The sequence below is a fragment of the Austrofundulus limnaeus genome, unplaced genomic scaffold (genome assembly GCF_001266775.1).
Source record: "Austrofundulus limnaeus strain Quisiro unplaced genomic scaffold, Austrofundulus_limnaeus-1.0 Scaffold6, whole genome shotgun sequence".
Taxonomy (NCBI): Eukaryota; Metazoa; Chordata; class Actinopteri; order Cyprinodontiformes; family Rivulidae; genus Austrofundulus; species Austrofundulus limnaeus.
Window position 1 is genome coordinate 1,416,018 of NW_013952408.1, and position 18,364 is coordinate 1,434,381.

The 18,364-nt window shown below is 37.5% G+C and overlaps 1 protein-coding gene across 2 annotated transcripts in view; it reads right to left on the reverse strand.

The window, feature by feature from the left end:
• asic1c (acid-sensing (proton-gated) ion channel 1c) overlaps positions 1-18,034 on the reverse strand; it is a 103,797-nt gene extending 85,763 nt beyond the window's left edge. Inside the window, exon 1 of one of the 2 annotated variants that reach the window (XM_014029890.1) lies at positions 16,528-18,034. In XM_014029890.1, the coding sequence (XP_013885344.1) occupies positions 16,528-17,082 (555 nt within the window). In that variant the 5' untranslated portion in view covers positions 17,083-18,034. The remainder of the gene's footprint in view (positions 1-16,527) is intronic. The other variant, XM_014029882.1, reaches the window with a different exon arrangement.
• Positions 18,035-18,364: the final 330 nt, after the last annotated feature.

Sequence of the window (18,364 nt, forward strand, 5' to 3'; positions counted from 1 at the left end):
GTATTTGACCTCTCTCTTCAATTAACCTACATAATTATTCATATTTTAAATAAGATTATTGTTGATCACACTTAAACACACTACTTATATATTAAAAGTTAATAGTATAAGCAGTTTGAATCATCATACTGCAAATGATAACAATCACCATTCATTTTAATATTTTAATTCCATGAGGCAACGTGAAAAAACAAAAGACAAACAAAACACCTGCAAATGTATCACCATTTAAATCCACTGAGGTCATGTTGTTGGTGTATACAGTAGGTGTTTATTACAACATGACTAAGTCAGTGGTAGTGTTCTGTGCGAGGATGAAATTGCAAAATCATTTGGCACAATCCATGAATCAGCGTGAGTCACATTTTGTTCAGCCGATACACAGTGAGGCACAAACATGTGCCTCRTGTACTAAACAAACAAAGGTGTTGCAATAAAAGCTTGAAAAAGAAAACAAAACAAAAAAACAGAATAAGTTTATTCTTTCTGTGCCTCGCTTCCCCTAAATTTACAACRATGGTCGTTACTTCTCCGCTGCTTGAGGCGAGTGAAAGAGGTCGACTCGCCTGTCATTAGCCTTGATGAAATCAGAACCACCCCTCGGTGAGGAAACTGAGACACAGTRAGCAGTGGGGCAAATAATAAAGCATGAACAAGACTATCTGGTTTAATTTATATGCAGGCAGAGTGTGAGCTGCCCCGGGTGTGTTTGGCCTGACTAAGCAGTGGGAGAGACATGGTCTTGTCTGCAGAGAGTCTTCCCACAATCCACTGAAGAGAAACACATCTTCTACAGCATTCTGCTGCTGTACGCACACTCTAATGAGCATATGCAACAAAGACATAGCATGATTCTCACCAGTCTTCACAGTTTCTATCTGAAACATAAACAGCAAAACAGAAACAAAAGATGTTTGACATCTGCAGCGTTATTAGGAGTTTACATCAGGGGATCATGTWGCCTTAAACTAGCTATCAAGTGAGCAAGTATATCTACCAAAACAGCAGTTTCTTAAAAACAATTACTGTTTTAAATGTTCAGTGTAAATTGGCTTCAAAAAGAAATGTACCCCTGTGGCTGCCGTACTGAGACTCCTGATAAATTTTATCATCAGATGTGAGAGGCAGAACATGGAGATAAAACAAAAAMCAAAAAAAGGAAAAGCAAAAGAACAGAAATTCCCTTAGCATTCCTGAATTTATAAACCACTGTTGTTCGTATTAAATGCAAACTGGATCTGGAATTGGAGAGCTGCATTATGAGGAGGGTCAATTTGATACATCAGGTAGAAACAAACACGGGCCACCCACAGATGTTAAAAGGCAGACAGCAAAACGCAGGTAATTTGTATTGACGTATTATGCTCACACARTGTACAATTTTCTTTTCAAAAGAATCTGAGTTGTGGATTCGTTGTRTCGGGCAGAGTGTGAATTGGCAGCAGCAGAAGTTGGTTAATCCACAGAGGCAGAGATGGGAGACAGCAAAGGTACGAGCTGTGCTGTGGAGCACAGACACTTTGAGATAAGCACAGTTACAGAAAATGCTAAATAGATGAGTCACCACTCCTCCTCATACGTATCAGAACAACACAATTCAGGTAAGGTCATCACAATTACAGATAACAATACGTTTCCAGGATTTAGTGCCATGCTAACTGTGTGGTTTTGTTTCCCTCAGCTTTTGCAGGTTTGGAGTTYTTTCAGCTCACTTGGTGGGAGCTTCGACCCCCCATCGCTGGAATCTGTCTAACTCTAAAGTCTAACACAGTGCTGATGTAGATATTGTCTGATTTGGCTGTCTAGCTAGCTTCATTTTATCTTTTTAACATTTTTTTTTATTCAGAGTGCACATGCACAACACCTGTGGTGCTTTTCTCTGCAACAACACAATGCCCGCTTTTGACTTCCCTCTGAGTCACATTTGGATATCCATGACAACACTCAATTTAGCACTTCTGACGGGTGTGACCCTGAATACATGCTTGGCATTTCAGCATTCATGCTAAAACAGTCCAGCACCTCAGCACAAAAAATCGAACAAACACACATAGAGCTGTGGGTTCCCTTGTGACAATTTTGTCTTCCATGAAACTATGGTTTCGTGTCCTCAGTTCCACCGGAATAATGAAGCTGAGCGGACGGTACAGTGATGATATGATTAAACTAGAACACTTTATCATTAGTAGCCTCAATGATAATATCAATGATCTACATGTCTGATTGGTCAGCAACTCAAAATCAGGGATGGGTTTGAATGAAAAAAAAAAATGCATAAAAGATGTTGAGGTGGATCTGCATTGTGTGCCRTGTTGTAGAAGAAAAGAACAGCAGCACCAACAACGCTGGGTCTGATAATGGTGTTGAATGTAGAGCTGTAGTTCTCACTCCCAGTCCTCATGGCCAACTATCCTGCATGTTTTAGTTGTTTCCCATCTCTGCTGCAGGTCTATAAGTTCTGCAGAAACCTGTCAATCACTCATTCACTTAAATCAGATGTGCCAAAGCAGAAAAATAATTAAAGTCGGCCATGAGGACAGGAGTTGAGAACCACCGATGTAGAGTAATGAAAGAGCATTCTAAGATGACGGCTATGGCAACCAACTGGTCCAAGGTAGTAAAAGTACTTAAACCTTTTTTGAGTCAACACTGGAAAGATAAATGCAGTTCTTATAAGCCAACATCTCAGCTTCTCATTTATTGAAGCAGGAAATGGTGAATAATTTAGAATTTAATAAAGACAGGTTATCATCATGAGAGCCACTAAAACCTTGTTTAAAATAATTGGGTCTCTTCCACACAGGTGGGTTGGTATAAGTCTGATGATGACTATAGTTACTGTAGACAGAGAAGAGGAAACAGACTGTTTTTTTTTTCTATTTTACWGCTAAAAATATTTGTTCATTACAGAGCCTGTCCAGTGATTTTAGTAAAAGAATAAGGGGCCATGATATAATGACTTAAGGCCATGAAATAGTTAAAGCATAGTAACGAGTACTGGGCAAAATCCTATCGTCAGCACATAATCATTAGTAAAACTGTTAACAATTATTATTTGCCACTTTGCAATTACTACAATTCATGCCATGTGATAATGACGCATTTCTGTGTATGACAAACCCTTTGGTGTGCATTGGGTCATTTTTGCTGCACATGTATATGTTTATTAAAGGGGTGATTTTATGTGCTTTCCAAGCCTATACTTCAATTTTATACTAAAATAAAGTAACTATGTCACATTTTCAGCTTATAAAAAAGCTATACATTTGTAAAAATCCCTAAAACAATTTACTTCTCATCTTGACAGTTTCTAAACGCCTTGAAATAGGTCTCGGTCTCTTTAAGAAAATACAACCACTTCAGTGAAACTAAACTATGTTCTTAAATTTTGAAAATTAATTTTGTGAATAGTTATTCAATCATTTTAAGATACCTGAAGTAATATTTATTCACAGCAAATAAGCTGATTTAACTAGAGGCATATTACATCTGATTGTATTCAAAAGTGATCATAATTTATTGAGAGGTGGATCAACTGTGGAAAAATACAGGAAATGAGTCTAACACCTACAGCAAGTTCCAATGCAGCAGGTAAAACAAGCTCATAAAAGGACAGCCCTGAAGTCCTCCCCAAAGTCCCCGCTAATATATGAAAACATCATTTATGTCCCCTTCCACTGAACGTTCCCACTATCCCAGAGAGGAAAGAAACAGCTACCTACACTGTGATAGGTTCACTGTAATTATGGCACAAAATGCTGCTCAGTAATGCTTCACAGCCCTGCTTTTAGTTAGTTAGTGAGCCAAGGATAAGGAACMACTGTTGYAAAAATTGGCCTTCCTGTATTACTGACTATATGGAGTTATATYGATTATATAACGATCCAACCAACACTTAAAATTGCATGAATGTGCTGCACTGAAGTTCAGATGTCAGTRCAGATGGTACACACCAGGATAGAAAGCTAAGGAATGCGGGAGTAATACGTTACTCCCACAGCAGAGGTGAGACCTTCTGTCTGGCYGTTGACAGCAAGCTTTCACATTATCTAACAGTTTTGTTTCTGTAAACGCATCATGTTCCCAGAGCACAGTCTGGAACAGTGTATTGAAATAAACTCACTGCAGAGGTTATTTGTGATGGTGTATCTATTTCTGTCCATGGCACGGTAAGATTGGACTCCTGCAAATACTGTGGTGTTTAAAGGGTACTGACCTGACGTATTACTCAATACTGCAGCTTAAATAATCAAAAAGGAATTGTGGTGCAATATGTAATCCATATACTGTAGGGATAAGAATATGCTAAAGAATGGTGCCACCCATGTAAAATCTCCCTGAAAGAGGATATATTAGATTGAGAATTAGCCTTAAAATAGAGCATTGTGAAAGATAATATTATTTGCCACAGTTGTAAAAAGGACAAATAAAACAAACAAATCCTAAAGAAGCACATTAAATAGCAAAACTAAAACATTTTAATGAAGGAAAGGTGGAGCTAAAAACTTAAAGACAAACATTAATCTTTGAAAGCTTGCTGAAGCACAAATAAATTCATTTAAAAATGTAATGACTGGTTTTTACTAAACTTATTCCCTTCCGAAACTGAAACAGTAACACTCAGTTCAATACACGTTTAGAACAAAACCTTGTATTTAAGACATCCATATACTTCATTCGACCTGCCAAAATTCGCTCTTATTGTCATAGTTGCGTGACAAAAATTGGGTAATTTTGTTCGCAGCTTGGAGTATTCACCTCCCTCCAACGACGACGTGTTGACTGTTTGGCACTGGATCAAGTATAATAGGCCCTTCAGTAGTCCAGTTTTACAGAAGATAAACCACAACAGCCAGGAAAGCAAATGAGTAAAGAAATGGGACCCCTTTTTAATATTGATGCAACAAAGGTCCCGATCAAGCTAACGACAGCTATGAGGGTTTCAGTTCCGTCTGTGGTTTTAAATGTTAGGGACTAAAGGTACTGCCTGTTTTCAACCTTTGGGCAAGCCTGGGTGGGAATTAATGAACATTCTAAACATGTGGAATGCAGAATCAATTTACGCAGAGACATATTCATTTGTCCTGCCTCATTGTGCTGGTACGCATTAATGGAAAACGCACTCGTGCAAAAACAAGGTGCAAGGCCATTCATTGTGTCCACGCAACAGCAACCATGCAGAAGTTCTTGTTTTGAAAATGCACCATTGTCTCCTGTTAATCTTATATGACACTGCGTAAGCATTTAAATGGATTAACCTCTGTTTGTAGTATGTAGATTTAAAAATCCTTTTTAAGGGATATTGCTGAATCTTAGTCAACAGAGACGAAAAAATTCAAATATCAGCAGACTGAACCTTAGTGAATGAGTCATATGCTATTTGTCATGTTTTAGTTTAATAGGACTTTTAGCTTTCAGTTTTAAATAGGTGATCTGACAGCATGGTCTACATCATTAATTCAAAAGAATTACAAATAAGTCATTTAGTCAGAATAAAGGTGAAGTCAATAACTGGTCATGGTTAAGAAATCATTATCGATGGAGGTAATGATGCGCAGGCAACTTCATTCCATTTTGCCAATGAGGTTGTGTAGTAATTACAGTTTGTTTTTGCATCTGTTAGCAGGATTACTCAAAATGTTGTTGATCRGTTTGTCATAATATTTCATTGAAGGCATTTTAGCTCAACATAGTGTTTGCTTTTTTTTGTTGATGATACTAATCTGCTTTCAGAATATTTGATGGCAGTTTTAAACTACTCTGCTTTTATTTATGACAAAAAACATATATTTTTGTAATAACTCTTGAATATTTGCAATCCAATGCCACTTCAGAAATTTATACCAATACTCTGAAATCAAGTGATGGTGACAGAGAAAGCTTTAGCTACCGCAAAGAAGTAAAGAGAAATGCAGAAACTGTAGCTTTATGTCTTTTATTTATATTATTTTGATGTGATATTGAAGAATAATGGATTTGACCTGTCATTTGGTTGCAGAGGCTTTAGGCTGTAATAACTAGTGTTTGTTTGCATGGGTGTCTGTTTTGATGCAGCACAATCTTGGGCACCTATCATGCACATAAAAAAAACSTCAGCAAGCAATAACAGCCAACTTAGGTTAGAAAAAAATGTCTAGCTATGTACCTTCCAAAACCCTCATCAATATATTTTTTCTAGTTATACATTCATTTTTCATACCTGTATTATGTTGGTGAGGGCTGGTGGAGTGTTTTACTTGACATAAAGTGAGAGGCAGTGTACAYTACCTTACATAAAAAAACAATAAGTGTCATGGTTAGGAGAGACTGATCCACAAATCAACAGAAGGAACTTGTTAAGTACAGATTATTAAGTTATTTAGCAATTATGACAAATCAAACGATACAATTATTTACAATTTCCCTTTWCATTTCGTCAGTGCTCTGCTGCTGTGAGTTTGATGTATTACTTTCCTGGCGGGGTTCAAGTGAGGGTCACAGACATCAATGGATTGCTGTAATTCACCTGCAGTCAGTGATGTAACGGTGTGTCGGTGGGGTGATCCGAAGCCTGATTCGTTTTTGGACTTGTGTATATCCACACCGCTATTGAAGCTTACATTTATTAATTTAATAAAAGCRCTCAGGGCAGGACGGTGCCTGAAGGAGGCACTATTTTGAAGACTAAAAATAGGGAAATAAAGTCTCACATCATCAAATAAATGTCAACTTACTGTACATCCTCATGTTATAGAATGATTATTGTAGTTATTTTAAAGAGGCAAATAAAAAACCTTCTGCTTTGTGGTGCATATTGCCTACGTCATACAGATCCATAAAGTTACACGTTTTTGTTTTTGAAACGTTGGTGTTAATTAGGGCTGCCACGATTAATCGATTAATCGACGACTAATCGATTCTTAAAATAATCGATGACTAATTTAATAATCGATTAATCATTTTCTGTTTTTTTTGTTCTTTACTTTGTTTTTCTCTCCAAACTGCTTTGACACCTTCCACTGCCACATCTGCCTTTCTGTCCTTGACACACATGCACAGTAGTGGTAACTGAGGTAGGTCGTGGACGTCACAAGACATTATACAGACAGGCTCTGGTATCATGGCTACCCAGCAATAGAGCTCAAAAGTGTGGGATCATTTTAAGAAAATGAAAGAGAAACCTGTGCAATGCATTATCTGCAAGGCAGAACTTGCCTTCCACGGCAATTATTTTTAGTTAGCATATAGCTAAAATCTAAGTATGGTTATATAATAGCAGCTGCATTCTGGCGCAATAAGCTCCATGTTTTATATTCAATTAACRTATGATCCGATTAGTCGACTAATAGAAAAAATAATCGGTGATTAATCGACTAAAAAAATAATCATTTGTGGCAGCTCTAGTGTTAATTCAATCCAATTACAAAAGCTGACCATATACTTCTTTAAATATGACTTTTTTCTTATTTTGCCACTCACATTTTTTCTGATGCTTCATGTATTTATTTTTAGATCCAGTTTGCAACTGTAAATAAAGCCTCTGAAATGAAAAGACACTTTTTTTTTCCTGTGGCACTCAGCAACACAGACAAATTCTTGTTTTAGCATGGCTATTTCTTCCTACTATAAAGAAACAAATGAAATTGATATATTTTTTCAGTTAAATCTTACAATTCCAGGGACAGGGGTTTTGACATGATGATTAGAAAAAGAAGATAGTATATTAACTGAAGCTCTAAATCTTGTCCTTGTGGTGACTTAGCTCTGTCTGCATAAACTTTTTTTTCTCTCAGAAAGCTGAGCACACTGTTGCTTGTAAATCCTGAAAACTTAGACAACATCCCTATAAATTGATCCTAACATAAACTAATGGGTAACCTGGGGGACAAAATATATCTATTTGCTGCCAGCATAACTCTGCAGCGACAGGCCATGTTTGATGAATTATTTGTGTTTGGCCATTAAACTCTTTAAATGACTGTGTGTCATTTGAGGTAACAACACTACATGATGACTAAAACATTCTTTTGCAAATGTTCAGTCAAACTTCTCTCATAACAAGGACAAGAAGATATTTGATTTGAAGTAATCTTGGATTTAGRTGTGCACAGGTTTAACTGTTTTCACCAATCTCCGTCTGTTTCTGATTTTCCCGAGCATGTGTCTGTTTCACTCTGTCAATATCTCAAAGCTCACTAGCTCTTCAAAAACTCATGAAAGATTAGTCACTTGAACGTCTGTTCTGTTTTTTTTTTTCCTCTCCTGACACTGTCACTTGCCTTTACCGTGATCACATACTGTATCAGTCGCTGTTGCAGAGCAGGTACTGCAGCTCAGTACAAAGATCCAGTTGGCTTAATGATGCGTTTTTAAAGATGTCTTCCGTTCAGCTGAAGTCTAAGGTTAGCTTTGTTCCGCGACTCAGCCCACATACATTTAACACAAAACAGGATGGCACAGTGGCTGCTGGAAGTGTCAGATACTCTAGCTCTGAAATTTTTACTTTTTCAGAAGCAGCATTGTGAAGTGTTACTTACTGGCTGTATATAATACAATTTTAAGTGACAGTTGAGCATCTCCGCTCGTGACATTTATTCACATTTGCCTTTATGTACTGTGTTCCAAGAACTCATTCCAGTTAAGCCCCCTCTCCACAGKCGTGCCTGTATGCGGTTCTCCTCGGCCTCCTCCATTTCTGGTTCAAATCGCACTGTTAGAGCTACCTGAGTTGGTTCCAAACAGGTAGAACCGAATATTGTGCAGTTACAAATTTGATGCCAGCAGACTTCTGCACGTGGATTGATTTGATTTTTGATTTGATTTATTTATTTAACAGGAAAAGATGATTAAAAATCAAGCCTGACTCAGCATAATTGCTGTTTTACAGCAGGTTCCTGTTCTGCAGCACATAAAACACTCAGAATTACAGCATCACAATCACATCATTATACACCATAGACACAAAGACAAACAAGCAAGGATTGGCTGAGCTGGGGCAGAACTTGCAAACTCCCCCAGCAAACTCTGGAGAGAGATGGAGACGAGCGCGTACAGCTTGAGCTGGGTGGAGTGGTCTGAAATGAGATAATTCCCAYGGGGTTTCAGACAAACTGRCCACCCATGGTTATACACGCACTTTTAAACAGTGCTGTGACAAACAATTTTTAAAAAGTCTGATTACCGGACCATAAAACTGCAATTTTTTTTTCACCACAACAGTTGAAGCCACATGCTGAAGCTGACGAGCCTCCCACAGTCATGCCCACAGAGTGAGGGACACACTGACATAAAGACACACACATACACACCTGAGCAGAACCAAACAGACATGAACTGAAAAGAGTGTTATAATGTTATCTTCTAATCAAAAACATGCACAAAGTCTTACTTTGACTCATTCATGCATGTTTGAGAAATCCTGTAGTGTCCTGAGGCAGCCAGGCAGGGGCGTAAAAATGACTGGTTGGGACTAGAACCGCCTTTTGGGACTAGCTCCTCCTCTGGACTGTGTCTCCAAACTGAGCTTCCTCATCACAGAGCACACATCYCCACCCCCACATGTTGAAACGAACGGGACAGAAGCATAAAGAGGTTTTTAAAGAGACAGAGGCCAATTTCAAGGTGTTTATAAATGGAAATAATGAGAAGATAAGTTTATTTTCTATTTAAACATAAAAACAGCATTTTAATAACAAATAAATGTGACATAGTTACTTTATTATGGTATATAATTTAAATATATGCCTGAGAAACACATAATATTGTCCCTYTAAATTTACAGAACAAAAGTTTTGCCTTTCTTGTTGGATTTAATATCTACCGGTAGCAAGAAACACACTTGCGAAAATCAACTTTAGAATAGTTGTATGACATATGTAATGATAAAACACTTGTACTTACCAAAAYAACTACAGTACAGAGCTGTGGTTCCAACCTTTTTAGACTTGTGTACCCCCTGAACTATTTTGTCACACCACTTGTACCCCCTCAAACGTATTGAGGATTTTCCAAAACTATAATGTGAAAATTGTAATTATTAAATGAAAATTGTTTGTTTAATCCTCCTAACTTGAACATTTAATTCTCAGGCATCTTTTTTTTCAACTCAAATTAAACAAAGATAAAAATGTTGCCTTGAAAGTGAATAAGTAATTAAATAAATAAACCAGGAAATGGCAGGTACAAGAAGGGGCAGCATCCAATATATACACTGAATTGTCCAAAATACCTCAGAAACTCACCCAAATGAAGCAAATGTTGTGAGATTCTGCATTTCTTACTGGATTTTATTTTGTTTTGTAAATTCTGCGATTTTGTCTGCAATTTCCCCACTGCGGAAATCTATTTTAATTTTTTACACACCTGGGACATTTTTCCATGTACCCCCTGTAATATGCTTGCGTACCACTAGAAGTCCACCTACCCCTGGTTGGGAATCACTGGTATAGAGAATATATCTAGTACATCTTTATACCAATCAAATCATTCAATTGTTAGGTTTTCAATATAAAATCTCTCCATAAATGGATAGTTTGGACTATTCTTTCAGTGTTGAACAGAGATGCAGTTTGAAAATGCATAAAAAAGTTACTACAGAATCTCTCTGTATTCCTCAGAAAGAATTATTGTTTTCCCATTCTATCAACACATTATGCCAGCTGTCAATAAACCTGCTCATGCAAACTCCAATCAACCTGACATGTATTTAACAAAAGTCAGCCAGATATAAATCATGTTGCAATACTGTATGAACAAAAAAATATTAACAAACTTTCATGCATAAGCCAAAGAGGAAAAAAAGAGTATATAATTATGCTTCTAATGGTCAAATGTTTGCTAAATTATGATATCAGAGAATGGTGGTAATTTATTTGTGCTGTCAGTTTCTAAAATATGAAACCTTATTTTGTAAATTGGAAAACCTTTTAAAATTCAGAAGTCCTAATGTTAGGCCATAGCTATTTTCAACCCTGCTTAGCATTTGTGTATAGGTTAGTGCACATTTGGTATTCTGCTTGGAAGCTAAGATTCTAGTGACTAATGTCAAGTGTTTTACTGATCACTGATCACACCAGCTACAATCGACAGCAGCAATAATTAAAACAAAAAAAATAGAAGAAACACAAGCCCTTATGGTAATTTATTAATCTATGATATCCTTAAAACAGAACTTCTTTGTCCCAATAATTCAATCACTAAAACCTTTAGGATAAAAAAATAACATCATGCCCATGTTTCTGTCACATCACCTTACAGCCAGCCAACCAGCAGGTGAGCCTAATCTTTCACACAGGCTTAGACATAATCATTCTTGGTATGCTTCACAATCAAACAGACAAGTTTCCATGGTGTTCAAACATTTCTTATCTACCTCCAGAAATATTAAAGTGAATCTAATTACTTAGYGGAAAACTAAATTGGTATTTATCAAAAAATAAATAAAAAATCAAGCATTTACTTTATACAATTATAGAACGATGCTTGCATGAATTAGGATTTAMTGTGAGCAGGTATTTTATGGTAATTATCCCAGCAAAAGGAGAGATTAATTGGAATTTAGTTAACAAAAAATGTGCGAAGGACTAAGAAGTTTAAAACATTAGCTGAAAAGCAGTATTTAACTCTGCCAAATGAACYCTAGTAAAGAAAATAAATGCACTCTAAACATTGCAATTTGGACATTATTCTGGCCGAATTTGATAGTTACTATAAATAACCAAGGTCCACCTCAAAGCTGGCATGTGTCTGTGATCTCCAACAATACTATTACTTGAAACATCACCCATCTGGTTCAGGTAGGCCATTTTAGTAAAAACAATGAGCCTCCAAATGTTTAAACTGCTGCTTGAAAAAAGTTGTCTATCCATGTATAGATCTACAAGTCACATTATGTCAGACTCAACTATATAACCATGCTTTATTCCCTTGGCACCCTGCTGTCATCTGGACATAAAGATGAAAGATGGCTCTCATCTTAAAAACTGAGCTCCTGCAAAAATGTGATGATGAATACTGATTTTACAGTCCCTGTAAGAATGAGCAGATATATAGCCAAGAATAGCTTGGTGCGGCCTGTCAAGGCTTAAGAACAAAAAGAAAAAACATTTATGCTATTATGATAATCAACCTCTTGATCATGAACTATGGTCTGTCATCAAGACAGGTGTCATTTACATGAAGGGTTTTAAGAGTCCCAGCAAGACAGTAGATCTTTGTGGGTAAAGGTCATTTTCCTAAATATACTATATACTGTTAATATGGTACAAATACATTATAATTAAATAACACTGACTTTCCTCCCAATTTTCCTGAATTTTTACGAAAAACCTTTAATCCCCCCTTGAACTGCATTTGGAACAAGATTTGAGAAGTATTTTGTAAAGTAAATAGCCTGAAGACAATTATTGTCAGAGCCAGGTTTTATAAGTTGACCACATTTCCCATTACATTTTTGAAGTTGTTCTAAAAAACATATATAAAAAACATATATAGCCAGTACCAGTGAAAACTTCTCAAAGAGTGAAGTGTCTAAACATTTGACTGGTGTTGCAGTTGACTTGTTTCCACAGTGTCAGGGCTGCCAAAAAGTGTGACATTTTCAGGGTTGGGGAGATATTGATTTGTTTATACTGCTTTACACCAACCACAATTGTCTTAGTAGCTCCAGGCTCCAGATTACGCACTGTTGCCTTTTTAAATTGGTGTCGAGAGGAGGATTTGTTTTCGGTGGAACAGATATAAACATGCAAGAATGTCACCCAAATGCTGTAAGCATATTCTTTGTTGACCTTTACAACAACTCTGACAATAAGCAACCAATATAGGCACATTTTACTGCACAGTCCAAATCTTTATGAATGCCATTTCCATYGTTAGATTTTAGTTTGGAGGATTTGGTCTCTCACGCCTAGCAACATTTTCAACATTCAGTAAGCGGATGGGGAGGACAATGCAGCTCCAAATTAATGGACAATTGGCAGGCTTTTATCTGTGGTCAAAATCAATTCAGTTTGACAAGCTATCACTGAGAGAATATGCAATCTAAATTACAAATGGGGAGAAGGATGCACATTTTCAGATGATCCTTCCATGGAGACACAGATAGTGTTGCAGTGGGATGTATACATGAAAAGTGCTCCACMAAACACAAAAGGTCTGAATCTGCCTTTCAGTAAGCAATGTGACTATTAACGTTACTGACAATGACAAACACAAACACCTCCTTTATAACAGTGTCTGGAATGGTGTGATTGTTACTCGTCTTAGATGCGTTTTAGACAGACATTAATCCTTTCTTAAACTTAAATTCCACATATGTTTTAGAAAGTCAAACTGAGACAGAAAAGGAAAAAAAGTATTTTCATGAAACTGGTTAAATATGCCTGACTGCAATCATAAAGAGGAAAAAGCAGCTAATAGCATCTGAAATACAAAGTGGCAGTCTCCCCTTAGCCTTCCATCCATTATGATGCAAAACATTTTTGAATGCTTTGTTTCCAAACTGCATCATAACCAACCCTTAATGAATTCTTCCATCTTTTATTCAAGGTCAAAGCTCATCACTCCCACAACCCTCTGCAATGTAATTCCTTCTCTCAACATGTCTGTGGGTATCATTTGAATAACTGAATATTTTCAGTAAAGTTTCGGCGTGTCGCGACTACATAGGAAAACAACATAAAACTAACATGTAATCAGCCTAATGCAACATGCTAAATCATCAACATGAGATTTTGTTTTCATTCAAATGTTTCTCATAAACAATAAGATTGATGAGCTTTCTCCACGGAAGGAGATGAAGAACTCAGTTAAACTCTTACAGAGCAAGAAGCATTTGTAGTTAGTTGCTGGAGATTATTATCAGACACAATTATTTCAAACTGGTTCTTATCCGAGTTCTGACAAACACATACTGAGAGGGTATAGTGAAAGTGGCTTTGCACTGCTTTAAGCACGCCTTCGAAAACAACATGCCACCATGATTAATGGGAATCAAAAAGACTCTTCGATTTTGATGCTATTCATTCCTGGCCAGGAGGAATTCCAGGTTTCTAGACCACTACATTTAYTGAACAGCGAGTTGACAAGTAGAAAAACAAAATTCATTTAAAAAAAAGAAAGWAAATTCTAACCAGCTCATTGAAGCTTTTTCTGTCAAGCAGCACAACAGCAATTAGCTTCCCATGAATAATTTTTGTTTATCAAGACACTCCTGAGCGCTGCTTGGAAACAAACATGTAAATGAAGGTACTCCCAATTCGCAATATTTATGACACAATTTTTAAAGACATAAAACTGAAAAGCACAATCAAATCACTCTTTCTGTTCGCAGCAAAGAGGAGAGCTGATCAACTCTGCAGATTGGAAAGACAGTCACTTATAAAATATCTTTCTTACACGATTTCTTAAGGGTTGATTAAAGACACAACTTAGAAGAGATGTATTACAATTATTTACTGCTGAACTGCAATACATAAAAGTTTCAGATAATTTCAGAGTTATGGTCACATTATCTGCGTAAGTGACATTCTTAAAGCTGCACTTAACAGAGCCCAGTGCAAAGCAACCGGAATGTTTTAGAATCCTTGAGACAACATTTCRAATCACTCTAACTTGAATTTAATCCATGTATTTTAACCCATTTATTCAYATAAGCATGTCTCAGGGTGCACCTGGGTTAAAGAATACACAACCCAAGTTCAAGTTAAAGGGGACGTATCATGTAAAATTCACTTTTTTATCCATTAAATGCATTTTGCTGTGTACTTGGAGTCTCTAGGAGTGCAGAAAATTAAAATTTAGTCCATGTTTGGGTCATATTTTTCATCCCCTTCTACAGTATTTTCAATATTTTATGATGTTTTCTGAACTTTTACTTCACAGTATTTGCAACAGAACTTCTAAATATGRACTTAGCAACTAACAAATTTTGTTGTCTTCATTTTTCTCTAGCTCTGGGTCAGACTCTGGCTCTAGTTTTCAGTTGTTGATRTATTTTAATTAATTTGTAAATAACAGGTTTCTGCGCTGCTATATAGTCATAAAACCCTCTTTTAAAGTACAATGGCACCTTGATTGGATTTAAAGAGACAGCCTAAAAATTAGTTGCTTTAAGACACATCAGAAAAGGGGTGAAAGAGGGGTTTGTGGTGTTATAATAAAAAGAAATTCAGACCAAAGAATTGCAGTTCCACTTCATGTAGACCCCAATTGAATGATTTAAATGTGAAAAAGAAGGATTTAAAAGCATGGTATGTCTCATTTAAAGATTTTTATTTCATTCTTCAGTCATTGGTTTGTCAAAAACTATTGCTGCATACCATCAAATAAACAAGTTTACTAATAACACTCAATTATTAGTCACATTTTTGACTGACAGATGAAATAAAAATTGATCATCTCGCTAAAATGAAATGTGCTGATAAACCTTTGGTCTTGACATTTTAGTATATATTTCTCCGACACTTTATTCTGCCCACCCAAACATAATTGCAGATCAATCACAAACTTTCTATGTGACAGCCCTGCCTGATGAAAGCTCCATTATCGACCATGAACACGCAAACTGCTGCAACACCAAATCCACTAAGGACTGCGCCAAGAACCAAGACAAAAAGGCTGGTCCATTAACCTGGCCCGCAAAATCAACTGATCCCAATCTGATAAAGAATAGTGGWTGGGCTGCAACAAGCTGAGAACACACTGCAATCAAACCACACAGAGAATCTTGTAATGCTTCTGGTTAATTGTTATAATAACTTGGTGAGGTCTTGTTCAACCATTGACATATTTTTATTGTGTCTTGGGTTTTAGTAGATTTCATTCATACTTTACAGTGAATGAGGAGCAATACACAACAACCATACAGGATCAAGCTGAGAAGAGTATAAATTATTTGAAAGAAAAATACAGTTACATTAATTTTTTGTTGTTGTTGTTTGTGTTTTTTACTGACAACAGAGAGATTTTTAAAACAAACAGAGCAGCACAGAAATGCAAAAATATTTGCCTGATCCAACTCTAAGTGGAGAAAAAGACAGATTCAGTTATCCCAACTTTGTAAAAGAGAAAACAAAATTAGACGTAATCCTCAATGACGCAGCAGTGATGCTTAAACTATCTCTGACCTCAGCGCAATACAGTTTGAAAAAGGAATATGTTTCTTCAAATCACATTGATATGCGCACAGTAATTCACAAAATGTTTCTGTTCTCCAGGAAACCAAACTGTCTTCAGAGATTACAGCTGACGTTCTGGCAGAATATTATCTAAGATCCTTAGATTAACAAGAAGCTCTGTGCCTCACCTTTCCTTCCCATGGTCAAAAATACAAAGGCAACAAAGTTTTTCAATGCATTTACAAAACTTAAGAATCACATAACTGCAATGTTTTCACTGAGTAGCAAATACACTTAAGTTGGGCATCTGTTAAAAAAAACTGCACGATTCATTTGGAAGCCAAGTCTAATCTTATCAGCGCATAAAAGCAATGTGACAGAATGTCAGACGTGACAGGAAATAAAACAAACATACAGCCTGGTAACTTACTGTGGTGAAATTCAGCGTGCCGCAGTCGTCTCCCCGAAAGGTGCACTGCAGAAGCATGTCACTGATGTCATGACCTGTCCGGTTATAGAAATCGGTCATGTTGAAAAGTGCGGGCTTGAACTTCTGAAAGTTTGCCTTGTCCTTTAGGGCAGCCAAAACCTCAGGCTCGGCCAAGTGTGGGTTGGCTATTTGATGGTTGTTGTTGAGGAGGGCTAGGAGTTCTCCGACATGATAGAGGTCATTTTTGGTGATTTTGGAGAAACGGAACTCGTTAAGGTTACAGAAGGTGACTGCCGGGAAGGTGAGGTTTGTTGCAGCCACTTCGTCCAGCTTGGTGACATGAGGATACTCGAGATAATAAGACACTCGATCCATGGTGACCACCAGCAGTAAGGCTAAGGAACCCAGAAATGAAATTGTCCAAAGGAATCGCCGGAATGTCATGTGCCCATAGGCAAATATGTGACTCATGCCATGTAGGGTGGATATGTTGGCGAAAGCTTGCAGATTGGAGGGCTTGACACTTTCAATGCTTTCCTCTGAGCTTCCTTTCATGGCTGTGGATAATCAGTTACTCCCCAAGAACTTCAGGTTAGAGGCTTTGCTTAGCAACAAGAACAGCAGAATCAAACCAGCAGAGATGTTTGTCACACTGCCTCTTCTTTTTTTTCCTCTCAGAAGTGGTAATGTTCTCAATGAATAGTTTTCTTTTCATCCCAGTGCACATACCATTCTCTGTCAGTTCTTCCCGGAGCCCCAGGTCTCCCCTTTTCTTTCCTGTCTGCTGTTTTATTATCTCCAAAGCTGTCTTTCAAACTCCCTGCTCAGCTGTCCTTTGCAGAGGCACCAAGCACAATAACAGAAACACCCACTTCAACTAAAACGCGATGCCCGATTCCCGAGTCGCGTGAAAAGAAACAAGAATACAAGGGATTGGATAAGAGAGAACAGAGTAAAACAGCAGGCAGAAGAATATGGGTGATGTGAGGGAGGGGTGGRGGTGTTGATGGAAAGGGCTAGCGATTTTAGAGAGGTGCTAAGCCTCAGCAGTCAATGGGACCCTTCCTCCTCCAATCGGAGAGAATGCCTCTACATCGCTTTGATAATGGGATGCAATGGTTTTTTGAATGAAGGTAATAAAGAGGGAAGCGGCTCACTGGTCCTTCGCTGTCACCTTTCCTTTTCTCTTGTGTCTCTTTAGCTCTTCGCTTCTCCGCCAAGAAATGAAAATGAGGGGGTCAGAGACCTCCGACCAGCCCACCACTGTGCTTGACAACCGGCGTTCACAGATTCCGCGGGTTCCACTTCCCTATTTTYACAGATCCACAGTTAACAGAGAAAGACCCCCTCTTCATGCTGTATGATCACCCCCCGGCAGCATCAACACTAAAGCCGACTCAGACCCCCGAGCTTTAGTCCTGTTAACATACAGATTTATATTCTGCCGTGTGGAGCCTCGCTTTCTCGCCTCCTATCTCTCTCCCACCACTCCCCCTAAATTCTTGTTCTCTCTTCTGTCTCTCTCTCCCTCTTCCTCTTTAGTAGTCAGGATCCATCCCACTGCTGAATGGCTGCTTTGCTTGTGAGTCTGTCCTCAAAGAGGAAGTCTCTCAATCTGGACAACACATTCACTCTTTTGTTATTCTCTAATCTTCACCAGATGCCCCACTGTTGTTAACATGCGGGCTGTTGAACAATGCCACAGGTTTTCTGTTTCTTGTACGGACATAATAAAAATGAAATAAAAATGTTTAAGATGTACGTTGATTGGTGTGACAAGAATAACCCGGTTTTAACATTTTTGTAACAAAAAAATCAATAAACTGTTATATATATT